Consider the following 13,965-nt stretch of genomic DNA (forward strand, 5'->3'; position numbering starts at 1 on the left):
AAGTAACTGCTTGTGATATTTATATTATTCACATTTGCATCAATTAACCCACCACGACTAATATCTTTGGCCACTCTTTTACTCATTTATCATATCATCACTATTCTCAATGCTCTTTTTCTGTTCTATATGTCAGTCTGTGCAGTTGCATCTAATTGTTTCCCAAATCCTCTCTACCCTATACCACCGTAACTCCCCTTCTTTCCAGCCAATCTCTTCGTCTATACCAGGGGTCTGCCACTTGCGGCTCCAGGGCCACATGCGGCTCTTTAGCCCCTCTCCAGTGGCTCTCTGTGGATTTAAAAAAATGGAAATGAATAACTGTTTCTTGTTGACATTTTCATTTTTTTTATCATTGTTTTAGGTTTATGGTACGAAGGTACGACGGAGTATTAGGGCCACATTGAGGAAAAAAAATAAATCTGAGATTTCGAGACTAAAGTCATAATATTACGAGAAAAGAAGTTGTAATATTATGAGAATAAAGTCATAAGTTTAAAAGAAAAAGTCATAGTATTATGACAATAAAGTCATAATATTATAAAGTAGTAATTTTACGTGTTATTTTCTTTATTTCTGGTAAAGTTATGACTTCATTCTTGTAATATTACGACTTTTTTCCTCGTAATATTATGACTTTATTCTAGAAATCTCCAATTTTTTTTCCCTCAATGTGGCCCTAATACTCCGTAGTACATTTGCACTTTGGCCCTCACTGCATTAGACTTATATACTATATACTTAGACTATAAGCTCTGTTACCTTCATCACAATGCTCAGATGTTTTGCGGCTCCAGACGGATTTATTTATTTTTTTGCCTAAAATGGCTCTTTTGATAGTAAAGGTTGCTGACCCCTGGTCTAGACTTAACTGTCCCTCCTGTTGTCCACCAGATCATTCTTTTGGATGAGGCAACGGCATCCATCGATGCAGAGACAGACGCCTTGATCCAGAACACAATCCACGAAGCCTTCCAGGACTGCACCATGCTCACCATCGCCCATCGTATCAACACTGTGATGAACGCAGATCGTATTCTGGTCATGGACAACGGAGAGGTAACAAACACAAATACACAAAGATAAAGTTTGTGTGATCCTGAACCTAGACTTACAGTAAGTGTTCTGTCCAACAGGTGGCAGAGTTGGATCATCCAGATGTGCTGAAGCAAAGACCAGACTCTCTGTTCGCCTCACTCCTCGCTGCTGCGAACACTGTGAATACCTGAACCACAGAGGCCCTGCGGCACCACAGCACCACTACACACTAATAACTGATACATAATAATAGTTATTCATTTATACAACCATATCTTAATCAGTCCTCTCATAATGTAATCTAGACTGTTGTGCTTGTATCAGGTGTAACTGAGCAGCAGAGATGGAGTTTCACATTCATGCAGAAAAAGACAATATTTTGCATATTATTTATTGATTTTCTGTAACTTTTTGCTGCCACTTTGAAAATTTATGCATGTGAATTTTCAATCTGCTGGGTGAATATGCACTAAATATGCATTACATTTTTAAATAGCTATTGCATTTCATTATATTAAAATAGAATATATACAGTATACTAGGGCTGGGCGATATGGCTTATTATTATTATCTCTATTTTTAGGCTATATTGCGATACACGATACGTATATCTCGATATTTTCATATTTTCTCTAAAATAACTGTTTGATTTAACCCTTTGATGTGTTTAATCATGCCAGCGTGATCATTCTAGCAAACTAATCTGTTGGAAATGTATTCTTATTAAGTTTGACTGATAATTCACACAATTGAAATTACATTTTTCTCCGAAATACAGTTTGCAGGCAGTAGTTTTTTTTTAAATTATCATTCTTTGTTTTATTTATTATTTATTTATTTTGTTTTATTTATTTATTATTGACTGACTTATTGAATTTATATGAAATTGCCTATCACTAGGCATTACTTTTATTTGTTGAGTGTGTGACTATTTTCCTCTCTCTCATAATATTATTTCTACCTTTTTTTTTAAACTATCAGATTATATTTTGGGGCTGAATTTGTTAATTCATTTTGTAATTAAATCTGCTTTTAGACACAGTGGAAGTGACACAAAGTGTTATTTAATGCGATAGTTTGTATATGAATAATTGTTTTTCCACTACAAAGAAGTAGTGAAACCAGTGGGCTGTAATTGTTGGGAGTACTGTGTGGGTTGATACACAGATTTGATGCTAAATTTAACAATTTTTTACCACTTGAGAATTGGTTAAAATAATCAAAAATCCCTCCAGAATACCACATTAAGACACCAAGATCTTGTGGAACACCATCGAAAAAGCCATGCTGTGATTTGGTATGAAAAACCTTTGACATTTGGAGATGTTTGGAAGAATTGTATTTTTCGGCGATTGGATGGTGAACACTTATTTTCTGGAAACTGCTCAGAAACCCGTTATTGTCAATCTACCTAGGAAAGCCAATCCATCCTATGAATACCTTAGGTCTCTAGTTTGTAGTTTTTAAGATTCGTGAAATTGTGATTATCCTAGATGTCACAACAGTTCACTTTATACAGTTAGGTGAGTCAGAAAATCTCACTAGGGGGCAGGAAAAGATCAGAGTTGTTTTTCAGGTCTGGAGCCCTGCCTTTGACAAATGTTGTGGGTTTGTATTGGGCCACATCCAAGAGGGACCCTCTGGCAAGAGCTACCGCTCTCTCTGTTTTGTGCACCTCCTTAGGCAAGAGAAACCATACTTTCTCTCCCTGGCTAGACTTCCCTCTAACGTTAGTTTCTTATGACGTCAACATGACTTCAATCAACCGTCAAATGCAGTATCCAATGAAATTTCCACAATTAACCATGCTAATTTAATTGCCTACAAATGGGATTCAATTTACCGCCCTTAGTTTCCTGCAAAGCATGACCCCCACAGTGTCACAAAAAAGAATTTCCCTCAGTTTATAAACTGTCCAGGACAACGAAAGGTCACCTTCCCAAGAAACTTACGGCATTACGGCCTCATTTTTACCTTTGGTAAATCAATGTTTGCTTACTCTTCAATCTAGTTACAGGGAATGTAACTATTTTCTGCTTACACATAAACATCATGAAATCAAAGGCCTGTGGCCAGTACATGCAATCTACCTTGGGTTATGTCATGTATCTTTACAGTAGGAAAGTATAAGGCCCAATCCCAATGTCCCCACTAAGTCCTGAAGCCCTGAACCCTCAGGGACTTGACTGATGTCACCTGGGAAATGGTTGAGTGTGAGAGGCTGTAAGGGTTTGAAATGGTATAAATACAAATGGGACAGCATTTTTGCGGCAACATATCACGTTACCTTTTTTATTTTACGTATTTTACTGCCTATTTGAACGTTTTCCAGGCTCTTGCCTTGTGAGAAAAGAGGTAACTGTCAATAAATCAATTTACTTGTTTTTGTCAAACTTCATTAAGCAAAATTCAAAGAAGGTCTCAAAATGTCTGCGAGAGAGCCCTCGAGGACTTGATGATTTGACATCGGGACAGCCCTAAACCATCACAGACTTTGTGGGAACGCACCTCAAAGTCTGTGAGTGTGGACATTGAGATTGGGCCTGTATGATGAATCAAGGACACTTTTCACTTTCACAGCACAGGTGGATTGATGCGGCTTCAGCAGTAATGCACGTGTACTGGATTGTCGTGGTGAAGTGGGAGCTGAGCTGGAGGGCAAAACAAGTCAATTTACATACAAACTGTTACATGAGGTGGTGTTGTGCTGTGTCTCTCTCTCTCTCTCTCGTTCTCATCTTTCCAGTTACCCTCCTTACTCAGGTGCTTTCAGTTACCCATCCTGGCCTGGAGATAAAGGACCTGGAGAGAGCTGCTGCGTGTGTCCGTGGACCTGAGTGATAACTGTGGATGGGATTTTGTGACATTTTGTTGTTTTTTGGTTGTAAGTTATCCATCCTTATTTCAGCTGTTAATAACTACCTTATTTTTGCTTATACTTAGATCTTATTTATTAATTATTTATGTTGTTTATTTTTTGTTTTCAGAGTTATCCTGGCAGGGGATAAAGTTCCTAGAAGGAGTCAGGCGTTTCTGGGATTTGGCCGCTGATGTTTGCCTTTCAAGTCGCCTCGAGCCCGGCAAGCTCCAGAAGATAGGTAGGTAAAGTTTGGGTTTCGCAGAATCTGGTTTGTTGTTGTAAAGCTAGGCTTAATCTTTGTTGCAATTAGACTAAGTGGTTTGCCTGTAGCACTAGTCGTTACACTAGCAGATACGGTGTTGCCAGCTTTGAACTAGCTTTGAGCACATTGCCACTGCTTTGCATTGGCCAGAAGATGTGTATGACGAACGTATGAGTTGGTGCCAAAGGCTTACACACCAGTGGCGGCTGGTGTAAATGTGTCTAGGTAGGGCTGTGCCACATCCAATCAGTTTCAGCAAACATCCCGGTATGATTTAATGTGAAAAAGTGAAGGTATCAAAAACACATTATGCTACTACTTTGCAGTTAAAGAATCAACAATTATTTTCTTCCAACAGGAGCAGTAAAGAAGTACATTTACTCAAGTACTGTACTGTACTCTACAATTTTGAGGTACTTATACTCACTTGAGTATTTCCATGTTCTTTCTACTTCTACTCCTACTCCAATACATCTCAGAGGGAAATATTGTACTTTTTACTCCACTACATTGATTTAATAACTTTAGTTACTTTACAGATTCAGATTATTAATACAAAATATAATCAACAAATAAATTATGTATTGTTATAGATTAAGAAGAAGAAGGATTTTGAATGCAGGACCCTTACTTGTAACAGAGTATTTCTACATGGTAGTGTTGCTACTTTTACTGAAGTACAACATCTGAGTTCTTCCACCACTGCATGTACTATAATACAATAATAAACATGTAATACAATAATAAACATGTAATATAACAATATAACATGTAATAGAAATGTTTACTTAATGTGAAGCCCCTATTGACCTTGCTTTGTTTGGTAAACCAATAGTTAGGTAAAGGTTAGGGAAAGTAAACAGGAAGTGTATTTAGGAAAATTGCTGTTAAGTCCTGAAGCTATTTAGACACCTGAATGTACATAAGCACAGGACACTAGTGGTCTGAGGTGTAGAGATAGCAATACTGCTGTTATACTGCTGTTAAGTCCTGAAGCTATTCAGACACTTGAATGTACATAATCGTGGGACTCGAGTGCTCTGAGGTGTAGAGATGGTAAACTCCAGCAAAACTTCTGCTTCAAAACTCTCTCACCTTACTCAAAAGGCACAACCACAACACATCCACAGATATTAATACTACATAAAATACAGTTAACAAGAACAATACAACTAATTTACCGGTCTCAATTAAATTGTTATGCCTCCATGACCAACTTAAGCAAATGAGACTGAGGACAACTATGTACAAGAAAAGTCAATGTGGTGAGAACGCCTGCATGTCTTTGACAGCTTATTTGTAGAGGAATTTTGCTCTTCTCTCCTTCTTAGTGGCAAACCTATCTATACATAGCATGCACGTCTTCACATAGGTGAAGTCACTGACAGTTAATATAACCTATTTAGCAGTTCAGTTCACAAGATGTGGACGCGGTTTCGGACCTGGACCTCTGTAGTGGGAGAATCTTTTTGTGCTTATCAACTCTTATGATGTCCTGACAATTTTGTTGTAATGTGTTTTGAAGTTTCAAACACATAATCATAACGACGTTACACTGTTACACAGCAGAATGAGAGATGATTACAGCCTCCATGTTGGTACTGTTAAAAGTATCTGGTAAATTCAGCTTAAAGCAATATTTCTACTTAAAATATCTTGCTTGTGAGTAAAATTGTGACTTTTCCATGCTTTCTCCCCTCCGTACAGGACAACATGAAGAAAGCCTATTCTTTTGCGGAAAACGATAGTCAAGGAGTCTCTGATGTAAGTATAAAACAAACAGCAGCTTCCACCATGACACTCCAGAGGCCTGTACTATGAAGCAGGATCTGTGGTTAGCGAGGTAACTTCAGGGTTAACCCTTCAGGGTTTTCTGTCATACGACGGTGGTTCACTTCTTACCGGGGTAGATTGCCATGGTAACCCATGCTGAACACCTAACCTGCTCCGGAGCAGTTTGTGTTCCAGATAAGAGATCAACTCGTATAAAAGCACCGCCTACTGTTTGTTAGGGTTATTTAAGCCAGATAATGAGAAGATACCCTGGGTATGTTGAACTCGCTTCGTAGTACAGATCTTTTCCTCTCCTGTGTTTTTGTTGCGGATTTGTTTGATCCACTTTTTGAGACTCTTTAGCTGGAATATTTACAAAAGTCTCTCTCTCTGTCTACCATCTCTGTCCAACTCTGTCTTTCTGTCTGATATTTCACTCTGTCTCTTTGTCTCTGTGACTCTTAAGACAGAGGGTGGTTTCCGACGGAGAAATGGATCTGTGGTCTCCAGTCCAGATCATAATGATTTGGACAACAGAGAAAAATCCTACCCTACCCTATTTGGAAAATACAGCCAGAGCCTTCAGACCCTCAAACCCTTCCGCTGGTCCTCATCCCAGTCAGTGCCATTGATGACATAATTTGTCTGTTTTGATGCATTTACTGTATATATCATTTGATAAATAATTTGAAGGTAACATGTTTACAGACAAATACTGTACTAACCACATTGTATACTGGGTGATGTTTCCATGTCTAGGTCCCACCCTGTGGACAATGCAGGTTTCCTGTCCTTTGCAACCTTTTCCTGGATGACCCTCAGGATGTGGGCCCTGTTCAGGAATAAGCTGGACATGAGCTCTCTCAACCTGTCTCCTTTTGATGTTGCAGACACCAGCGGAGAAAGGTCTGACACTCTTCTCTCCACATTTCTCTACGGTCATTTGATGCAATTTCAGTACAGTATATTTATAAACATGACAAGCCTAGTTGCTGAAATTCATAAATGTCAAAGGAATCATGGGAATACTAGGGAATGATTAAAAACAGGTAACAGGTAATTTCATGAGTGTTATTGTTTGACTTAAGTAATAAATTAACAAGGCTGATTGTGTGCGTTGTGCTCAGGCTCAACAAGCTCTGGAAGGAAGAAGTGGCAAAGGTGGGCCTGGAGAAGGCCTCTGTGGTTCGAGTGATCCTTCGCTTTCAAAGAACCAGGCTGATACTGTCTGCCGTTGTTGGTGTCCTTGCCATGGTGGCAGTGTTTCTGGGCCCGGTAATTTTATTTGAATTTGAATATCAGCAGTACCAGTGCTTCCTCTATTGGCAGGATCCAGTGGCCAGTGGTTTGTCATAATTTCCCATTCATAGTAAATGTAGTGAAAGAAGTATTCAGATCTTTTTCTTAAAAGTACCAGTATAACACTGTAAAAAATGCTCCACTACAATTAAAAGTCGTGCATTCAAAATCTTACTAGTAAAATTACAATCAGCTAAATATACTTATAGTAAAGTTTAAAAACTCATTATGCAGAAAAATTGTCCCTGTGACTGATGTATTATTATATATGACATTTTATATTAGATTGTAATTTTGATGCATTAATGTGGAAGTAACCAGGAAGTACGTTGAACTAAAACCCCTTCTATCTGTCGTGCATGGGGACAACAGACACAGCCTGTTTCTGTAACAAGGTATTGATCTCTGCTGAGAGGAAATTTATTTTTTCCTGTGGAGATAAATCCATATCCTTGACCCCCATGAACGGAGGACGGCTGCAAAACTGGAGAAAATATCCCAGTCGCAGCGTCCTGTCCATCCACTCTGTTAACACAGGTATTTCGCCACTCTTTGTAAAACTGCGTGAGAGGGCGAGCCACCATCTGTGATGCAGCGATTAGAAAGCTGTGATATCCAATCTCGGCCCTCTCTGCCACCAGACTCCCCATAAATGCAAGACTGGTCCAAGGATGGGCTGACATGGAAAGGGCCGCGGCAGAGCCATGCCTTGCAGCCTGTGCAGCAGTTTGTCCCCCATACCGGGATCCAGTCCCGGGTGAGCAGAGTGCAGCAGCACATTGGGGGCGCCGCATTGTAGTCTTGTGGCGCCGCCGTGGGTCCATCCCAGACCCGCTGAGGCAGCGTAGCCCAAGGCCGTTAATATAACTGGACGGCCCGCCCAAGTCTATGTGTGAAAAGCACTGCTTATGTTTCTCATAATATATATATATATACTTTATATCCTGTTGACTGTCAAAACCTAAACAAGCTAGATCTACTAATTACCGTACGGACATGTGACATTATAAAGGTTTTGATAAAACTGATAAAATTAATGGTTGTTTAATGTTTAATGCTCTTTTGTGTTTTACAAACCTCTCTGTCCTCTCAGGCTGTTCTGGTCCATGCGATCCTAATCTATGTTGAGACCCCAGAGAAGTCTACAGTATCCTATGGTGTTGGCATGGCCTTCGCTTTGTTCACCTCAGAGTTATGCAAAGCCTTCCTATTCTCCTTGCTGTGGGCGTTGGGACTGCGCACTGCAGTCAGACTGAAGGGTGCCTTCTCTTCAGTGGCCTTTCAGAAAGTCATCTCTCTGCGGGTGCACAGCGGCATTTCAACGGGAGAGGTAAAGACTGGGTTACATACATAAGGGTTAATGCTTATTTAATGCATGGTACCTCTCTTATACTTACTTATTATCTTATACACCAGAATCTACACCTATTTCCCTACCATTGCCTTGCACAGCAAAATTCAGTGGGCAAATGTGTTTGTGTTATTGGAGAAGAGTATCACCCATAGAGTCCAGTAGAGGGCTCTACCTGTGCTTATATAAGTAGGGATACAATATCGTAACCTTTGTTTTCCTCAGCAGGCCGCCATCTTAAATGATAATTTGTTCTTAATGACTTGTCTCGTTAAATAAAGAAAAAAAAATTGCCTACCACATTAATATGTGATTGGCTATAATTTCACCAAATAATGTTATTATTAAAATGACTACAAATCTTTACATTTGTGGATTAGTCATGAAATCATGCTACCAAAGCATCCTACGTACAAGTGTAATTGGTGAACATTTTATTTGATATTATTGCGTTTTTCTGCTCAACCTCGCTTTAAACCCTTTTTTGTAAGGCCAAACTTCTTGGTCATGCGTAAATATCTTGTAGAATTCACCTACCCTGGCTATTAGTTCAAGTAACTTGCCCTGGTAATGTAACCTTGACAAATGTGGGTTACCGTCTTTCTCTCGCTCTCTCCCATCCAGATCATTTCTGTTTTGAGCAGTGATGGCCACAAATTATTTGAGGGAGTATTGTATGGGAGCTTTGTGCTGTGCATCCCAGTGCTCTTTATTGTGTGTGTTGTCTATGCCTGCTACATTCTGGGCTTAACCGCACTGACTGGAGTCTTCACCTACCTCATCTTCATCCCCATACAGGTCTGTACTGCACATTAGTTCATAAGTAGACACATTGTCATAAGCAGTGTAAAACATGTTATACAATTAAGGTCCCAATAAATTTCCAACTAGTCTTTGTTCACTGTCGTCTTGCCCAATACTGAATTAAAAGTACGTGGTATTTAAAGGCAATGACTGTCTAATTTCAGACATAATAGTAATAAGGACAATATAGCACAGTCTGTGGTTATCAATCCTCTGTATCTCACCTTTTTCTGCAGTTTAATCAGTCACTAGTTGACTATCATTTAAAGCTTTCCATGTTGCAAATGAGGTATTCTCCTCAACTAAATCAGCCACGAGGCTAACCCTAAATTAACTATATTTGCACATTTGTGGCTTGTTTTCCGTTGTCACTAATATTAACATTGTTTTTTTCTGCTTTCAGTATGGCTTGGCCAAGCTCATTAACATATTCAGATGGACATCCATATTGCTAACAGACGGCCGTGTTCGCACTATGAATGAGATTCTCAACAGCATCAAACTTATCAAGATGTACGCCTGGGAAGATTCCTTTGAAGAGAAGATCGCGGGTATGAAGTTAGGCATGCTGCATGTTAACTTTGTCTTCTGGTCAGACATATTTTGTATCTTTTTTGTATACCAAATATTAGGGTCATCATCTATCCCTTTTTATGTAAACACAAAACCAGTCTTGAAAGATGTGTGTGCTACTTTCCATGTTTCATTGTCTAAAAGTTGGGATGTCTAAAAGCAAAGTTGAAGGGAAATTATGTGCACCTTTCCAGGAATCTGGCGATGGTGGAAATTTGCCAACAAAGTAGTTTAAATGAAACACTACTTTGTAATTAGATTTGTATTTGTTTTTGATGGAAAATCACATAGCCATGCTGCCAGAAGCTCCAGATGCTGGAGATGAGGCTGCAACTGCCACATACTCTCCCCCTTCATGCCACTTTACCCATATAGATACAAAAAGGTATCTAGGGGTGAATTCTGATGTGCCCTTGCCTCCACAAGTCCATGCTCTGTGGGTGTGCAGCAATGTGCTTCTTGAAATTTAGCTTCACTCTTACCTTGGAATGGACTCCGCACAGCTGTCTTTTAAGTGATATTACATATAATAGTATTCTAAATATCTAGTGTAAGTAAGGTACTTTTGAGCAAGTAACTTATCACCAGTGTGTGATGGTGTCTCTCTTATAGGCTTAAGGGAAAGTGAGAAGAAAGAACTGAAGAAGGTCCTTTACGTCCAGAACGTCAATACCAGCATCATGGGCATCCTCCCCACCCTTGCCACCAATTTCACCTTCCTTGTACACACTTCATTGAGCTTTAAGCTCAACAAGCCTGATGTGAGTACCACAGCAGTGCAGCACATACAGTACAACAACCTTTGCCCCTTTGCCAACATGGCCACTGTGTGACATGTTGGTGTATTGAGCGCACCTTTTTCTTTTGTTTGTTTGTGCTCGCACTAAACCAGAGCAGTTTACAGACAAGTGCTGGCCACTAGAGCATTGTGGTCCATTTAAAACGTATATATGACCATGTCAGTGTTGTATAATGTAAGGTTGTGATTGGGCATCATTCTTTGTTATTAACAGGCCTTTACCACCATCGCCATCTTCAACTCCATGAGATTCTGCCTGGGTATGGTGCCCCTGTGTGTGAAGGCCATGGCTGAGGCTGCTGTATCACTGACACGACTGAAGGTAAACTCCTCTCTTTGTGTCCTGCTCAGCAGTTATGGCAATGGTTATTAGTACTGGTTGTAATATTTATTAATACTCTGATCTTACATAATGTTATTTTGCTGTGATGTCATCCAGCGATACAAACTGCAAGGTTGTAATATCTTACCTTCTGGTGATAGATAATGATATGTGCATATGGCTTTCCCTCACCAAAGCTGATAATCTACAAAATAACATGATGGAGTTGTATAGAATTTTTTATTTTATCTGTATTCAGTTTAAACATGATTAACAGCTTCCATAGAGTTTTAACATGTAATGCCAACCTGCAGTGCAAACTTTGTTTTAATGCTTCTGTGGTCATCGTCTTAGTTTTACACTTGCCTTCAAAAGCGACTGATAACTTCTTTCAGTGTGTGTGTGTCTGTGTGTGTGTGTGTGTGTGTGTGTGTGTGTGTGTTGGGGGGCATTCATTATATTTATCGCTATTGTAGATCTCATTTGCAATTTAAAATCTCAAGTTTAAAAACATGAAAAAGCTTATAAATGCAATGTGTGGCTGTTTCAGAAAATATTGCTGATCCAGAATCCAGAGACCTACCTGATCCAGACAAAAGACAGTGACTTCGCCATAGTGATGAAAAATGCTTCACTTTCCTGGATCAAACCAGACAGACTGCCAGAACCCCCACCCAGCTCAGCCAACAGGGACACAAAGGGACACAAAGTGGAGGAGATGTCCCAGAATGGGAAGACTGAAACCTTGCCAACTCTGAGAAACATCTCCTTCACACTGCCTAAGGTGTTCTTTACCACTGATAAGGATACATGAGGTGAACTAGATTGGGTTAAAGGTAAACCTTTATTCTCTGTGTTACCTCCTACAGGGCAACCTGCTTGGTGTCTGTGGGAACGTGGGGAGCGGAAAGACGTCACTGATTTCCAGCATTTTGGAACAGGTTGGCTCCTCCTTTGTCTTTTTTGTCCTTTATTTTCTTTTACAATCTCTACAAGTCTCTGACAGCAAGAGACTTGTAGACTCATGTTTGACATTTTTATTAGCTGTTAATTTTCACTTTTATTGTCCGCCACTCTGTTACACAACTGTTATGAAAAATGATGCTCCTTATTTACATTGTGTTACCTCTAAACCAGATTTAACTGATTCTATGTAACAGCTTTTCTCATGGTTGTCTGCTCATTTTTACATTTTAGATGCACCTTCTGCAGGGCTCCCTCACAGCTGATGGGACATTTGCCTACGTTTCCCAGCAGGCCTGGATCTTCCATGGAACAGTTAAAGAAAACATCCTGATGGGGGAACATTTTGACCAGTCCAAGTATATAACCACTTAACACACATACATTTCAAGTAACTGCAGACTGTTGAATATGGAAACAATAGGAAGTATTATTAAAGGGACTATTTGTAACTTTCAGAAATGCTTCTTAACAGCGACACCTGTGGCCGTTAAGTCAACGAAAGTCAGCGTCGGGCTCTTGCTTGTGCTCGCTCTAAATAGACATGAACGAGCATCGCTCAAAACATTGAGGCGACACACGTCAGCTAAAACCACAATATCACTCTATATTTCACCTGCTTGGCAGTAATGTTAGCTAAACATACGAAGGTCTCTCCATGAATCAATGCTGATCCTAGTGTTGGCTTTTCCCGCCTGAAGCAGGAAGAGAAACGTTATCCCCCCCCCGACTGCGCCCGCAGGGAGACACTGGCAACCGGTCAGAGAAGATAACGTTTCTCGCTGTTGAGCCCCGTCACTTCACTGGACACGGGAAACCTCTGTTGGTCTGGAGGAGCAGCAGCATTTATTTCTGCACAAACGTCCACTGTTCATTCACTAGATATTCTCAGAGCTAAACTAACTCTTCTGCAGTGTGTAGTGAGCGCACATGCACGTCTAGAGGTGGAGCGAGACAGCGAGAACGAGCGCAGTGTGTTGGTGAAGGCAGGCAAGCAGCGGAGCGGGGACTCCAGCCACACGCGAGTGCGCGCATATGCGAGCGCGCATATGCGAGCGCGCACATGGGATCCCGACCCGGTAGAATATACGCTTAAAAAGTTACAAACAGTCCCTTTAACTAAGGGGATACCATTTGTGATGTTAATGTTTTACCACCGTTCCTCATTACTGTAATCACAAAGTCAACATAGACCCTGACAGTGTTTCTGAAACTACATAAAGAAATACAGAATTTCTGAGCCTTGTATTTTCTTGTTTACTCTCTTTCATGTGCATTGTCTATGGTTCCCCTCCAGTTAATCGCCACCTTAAGGCTGAATCTGAGAATCATGTTTTTCAAATATCTCTTGATGTATTTTAGACATTTTTCCAAAATTATACATCCCATTTAGGTTGTTTTTACTATTAACAAACTGAATTAAATGATCAAATCATGTCTTCAAAACGTCTCTATTGAATACGCTATAAATGGCTGTCTCTTGACTTTCAGGCAATTAATTGTCTTACTCCACAGATACGAGAGAGTCATAGATGTCTGCAGTCTCAGAGCTGACCTGAAAATACTCCCATATGGTGATCAAACTGAGGTAGGAGCTCTCTGCTGTACTGTCAACTTTCCAAACTGAATTTTTATGCTTTTCATTGATGTCTTACAGGCGTAATGGAACTTTTATAGTGAAGTCGTAAGTTACATGGCGGAAGTTGAGTCACAAGTCTAGAACATCCATTAAAGCTTCAAGCATTGGCGTTGTATTCGATCCTCAGATCTCTAACCGAATGAGTCACCGTTCAAGCTAACCACATCAGTATTACTATCAGAGTTACTCACACAGCAGTAGTCTTGTAGAAACACTTTGTGGTTTTGCACTCCAAGGCAATTGAACCCTAACCCAACAAATATGGTGTGCTGTTTGAATTTG

The 13,965-nt window shown here is 40.0% G+C and overlaps 1 protein-coding gene across 4 annotated transcripts in view; it reads left to right on the forward strand.

Moving 5' to 3' along the window:
* LOC141783438 (ATP-binding cassette sub-family C member 12-like) overlaps positions 1-13,965 on the forward strand; it is a 247,760-nt gene that overhangs the window by 149,644 nt on the left and 84,151 nt on the right. For 3 of the 4 annotated variants that reach the window (XM_074660771.1, XM_074660780.1, XM_074660787.1), the window contains 2 exons: positions 895-1,059; positions 1,137-1,261. The exons of the other annotated variant lie outside the window; for it this stretch is intronic. In XM_074660771.1, coding sequence (XP_074516872.1) covers positions 895-1,059; positions 1,137-1,229 — 258 coding nt within the window. In that variant the 3' untranslated portion in view covers positions 1,230-1,261. Of the gene's footprint in view, positions 1-894; positions 1,060-1,136; positions 1,262-13,965 lie in introns of those variants that run through there. 4 annotated transcript variants of the gene reach the window in all.

Source organism: Sebastes fasciatus, chromosome 2, assembly GCF_043250625.1.
Source record: "Sebastes fasciatus isolate fSebFas1 chromosome 2, fSebFas1.pri, whole genome shotgun sequence".
Classification (NCBI taxonomy): Eukaryota; Metazoa; Chordata; class Actinopteri; order Perciformes; family Sebastidae; genus Sebastes; species Sebastes fasciatus.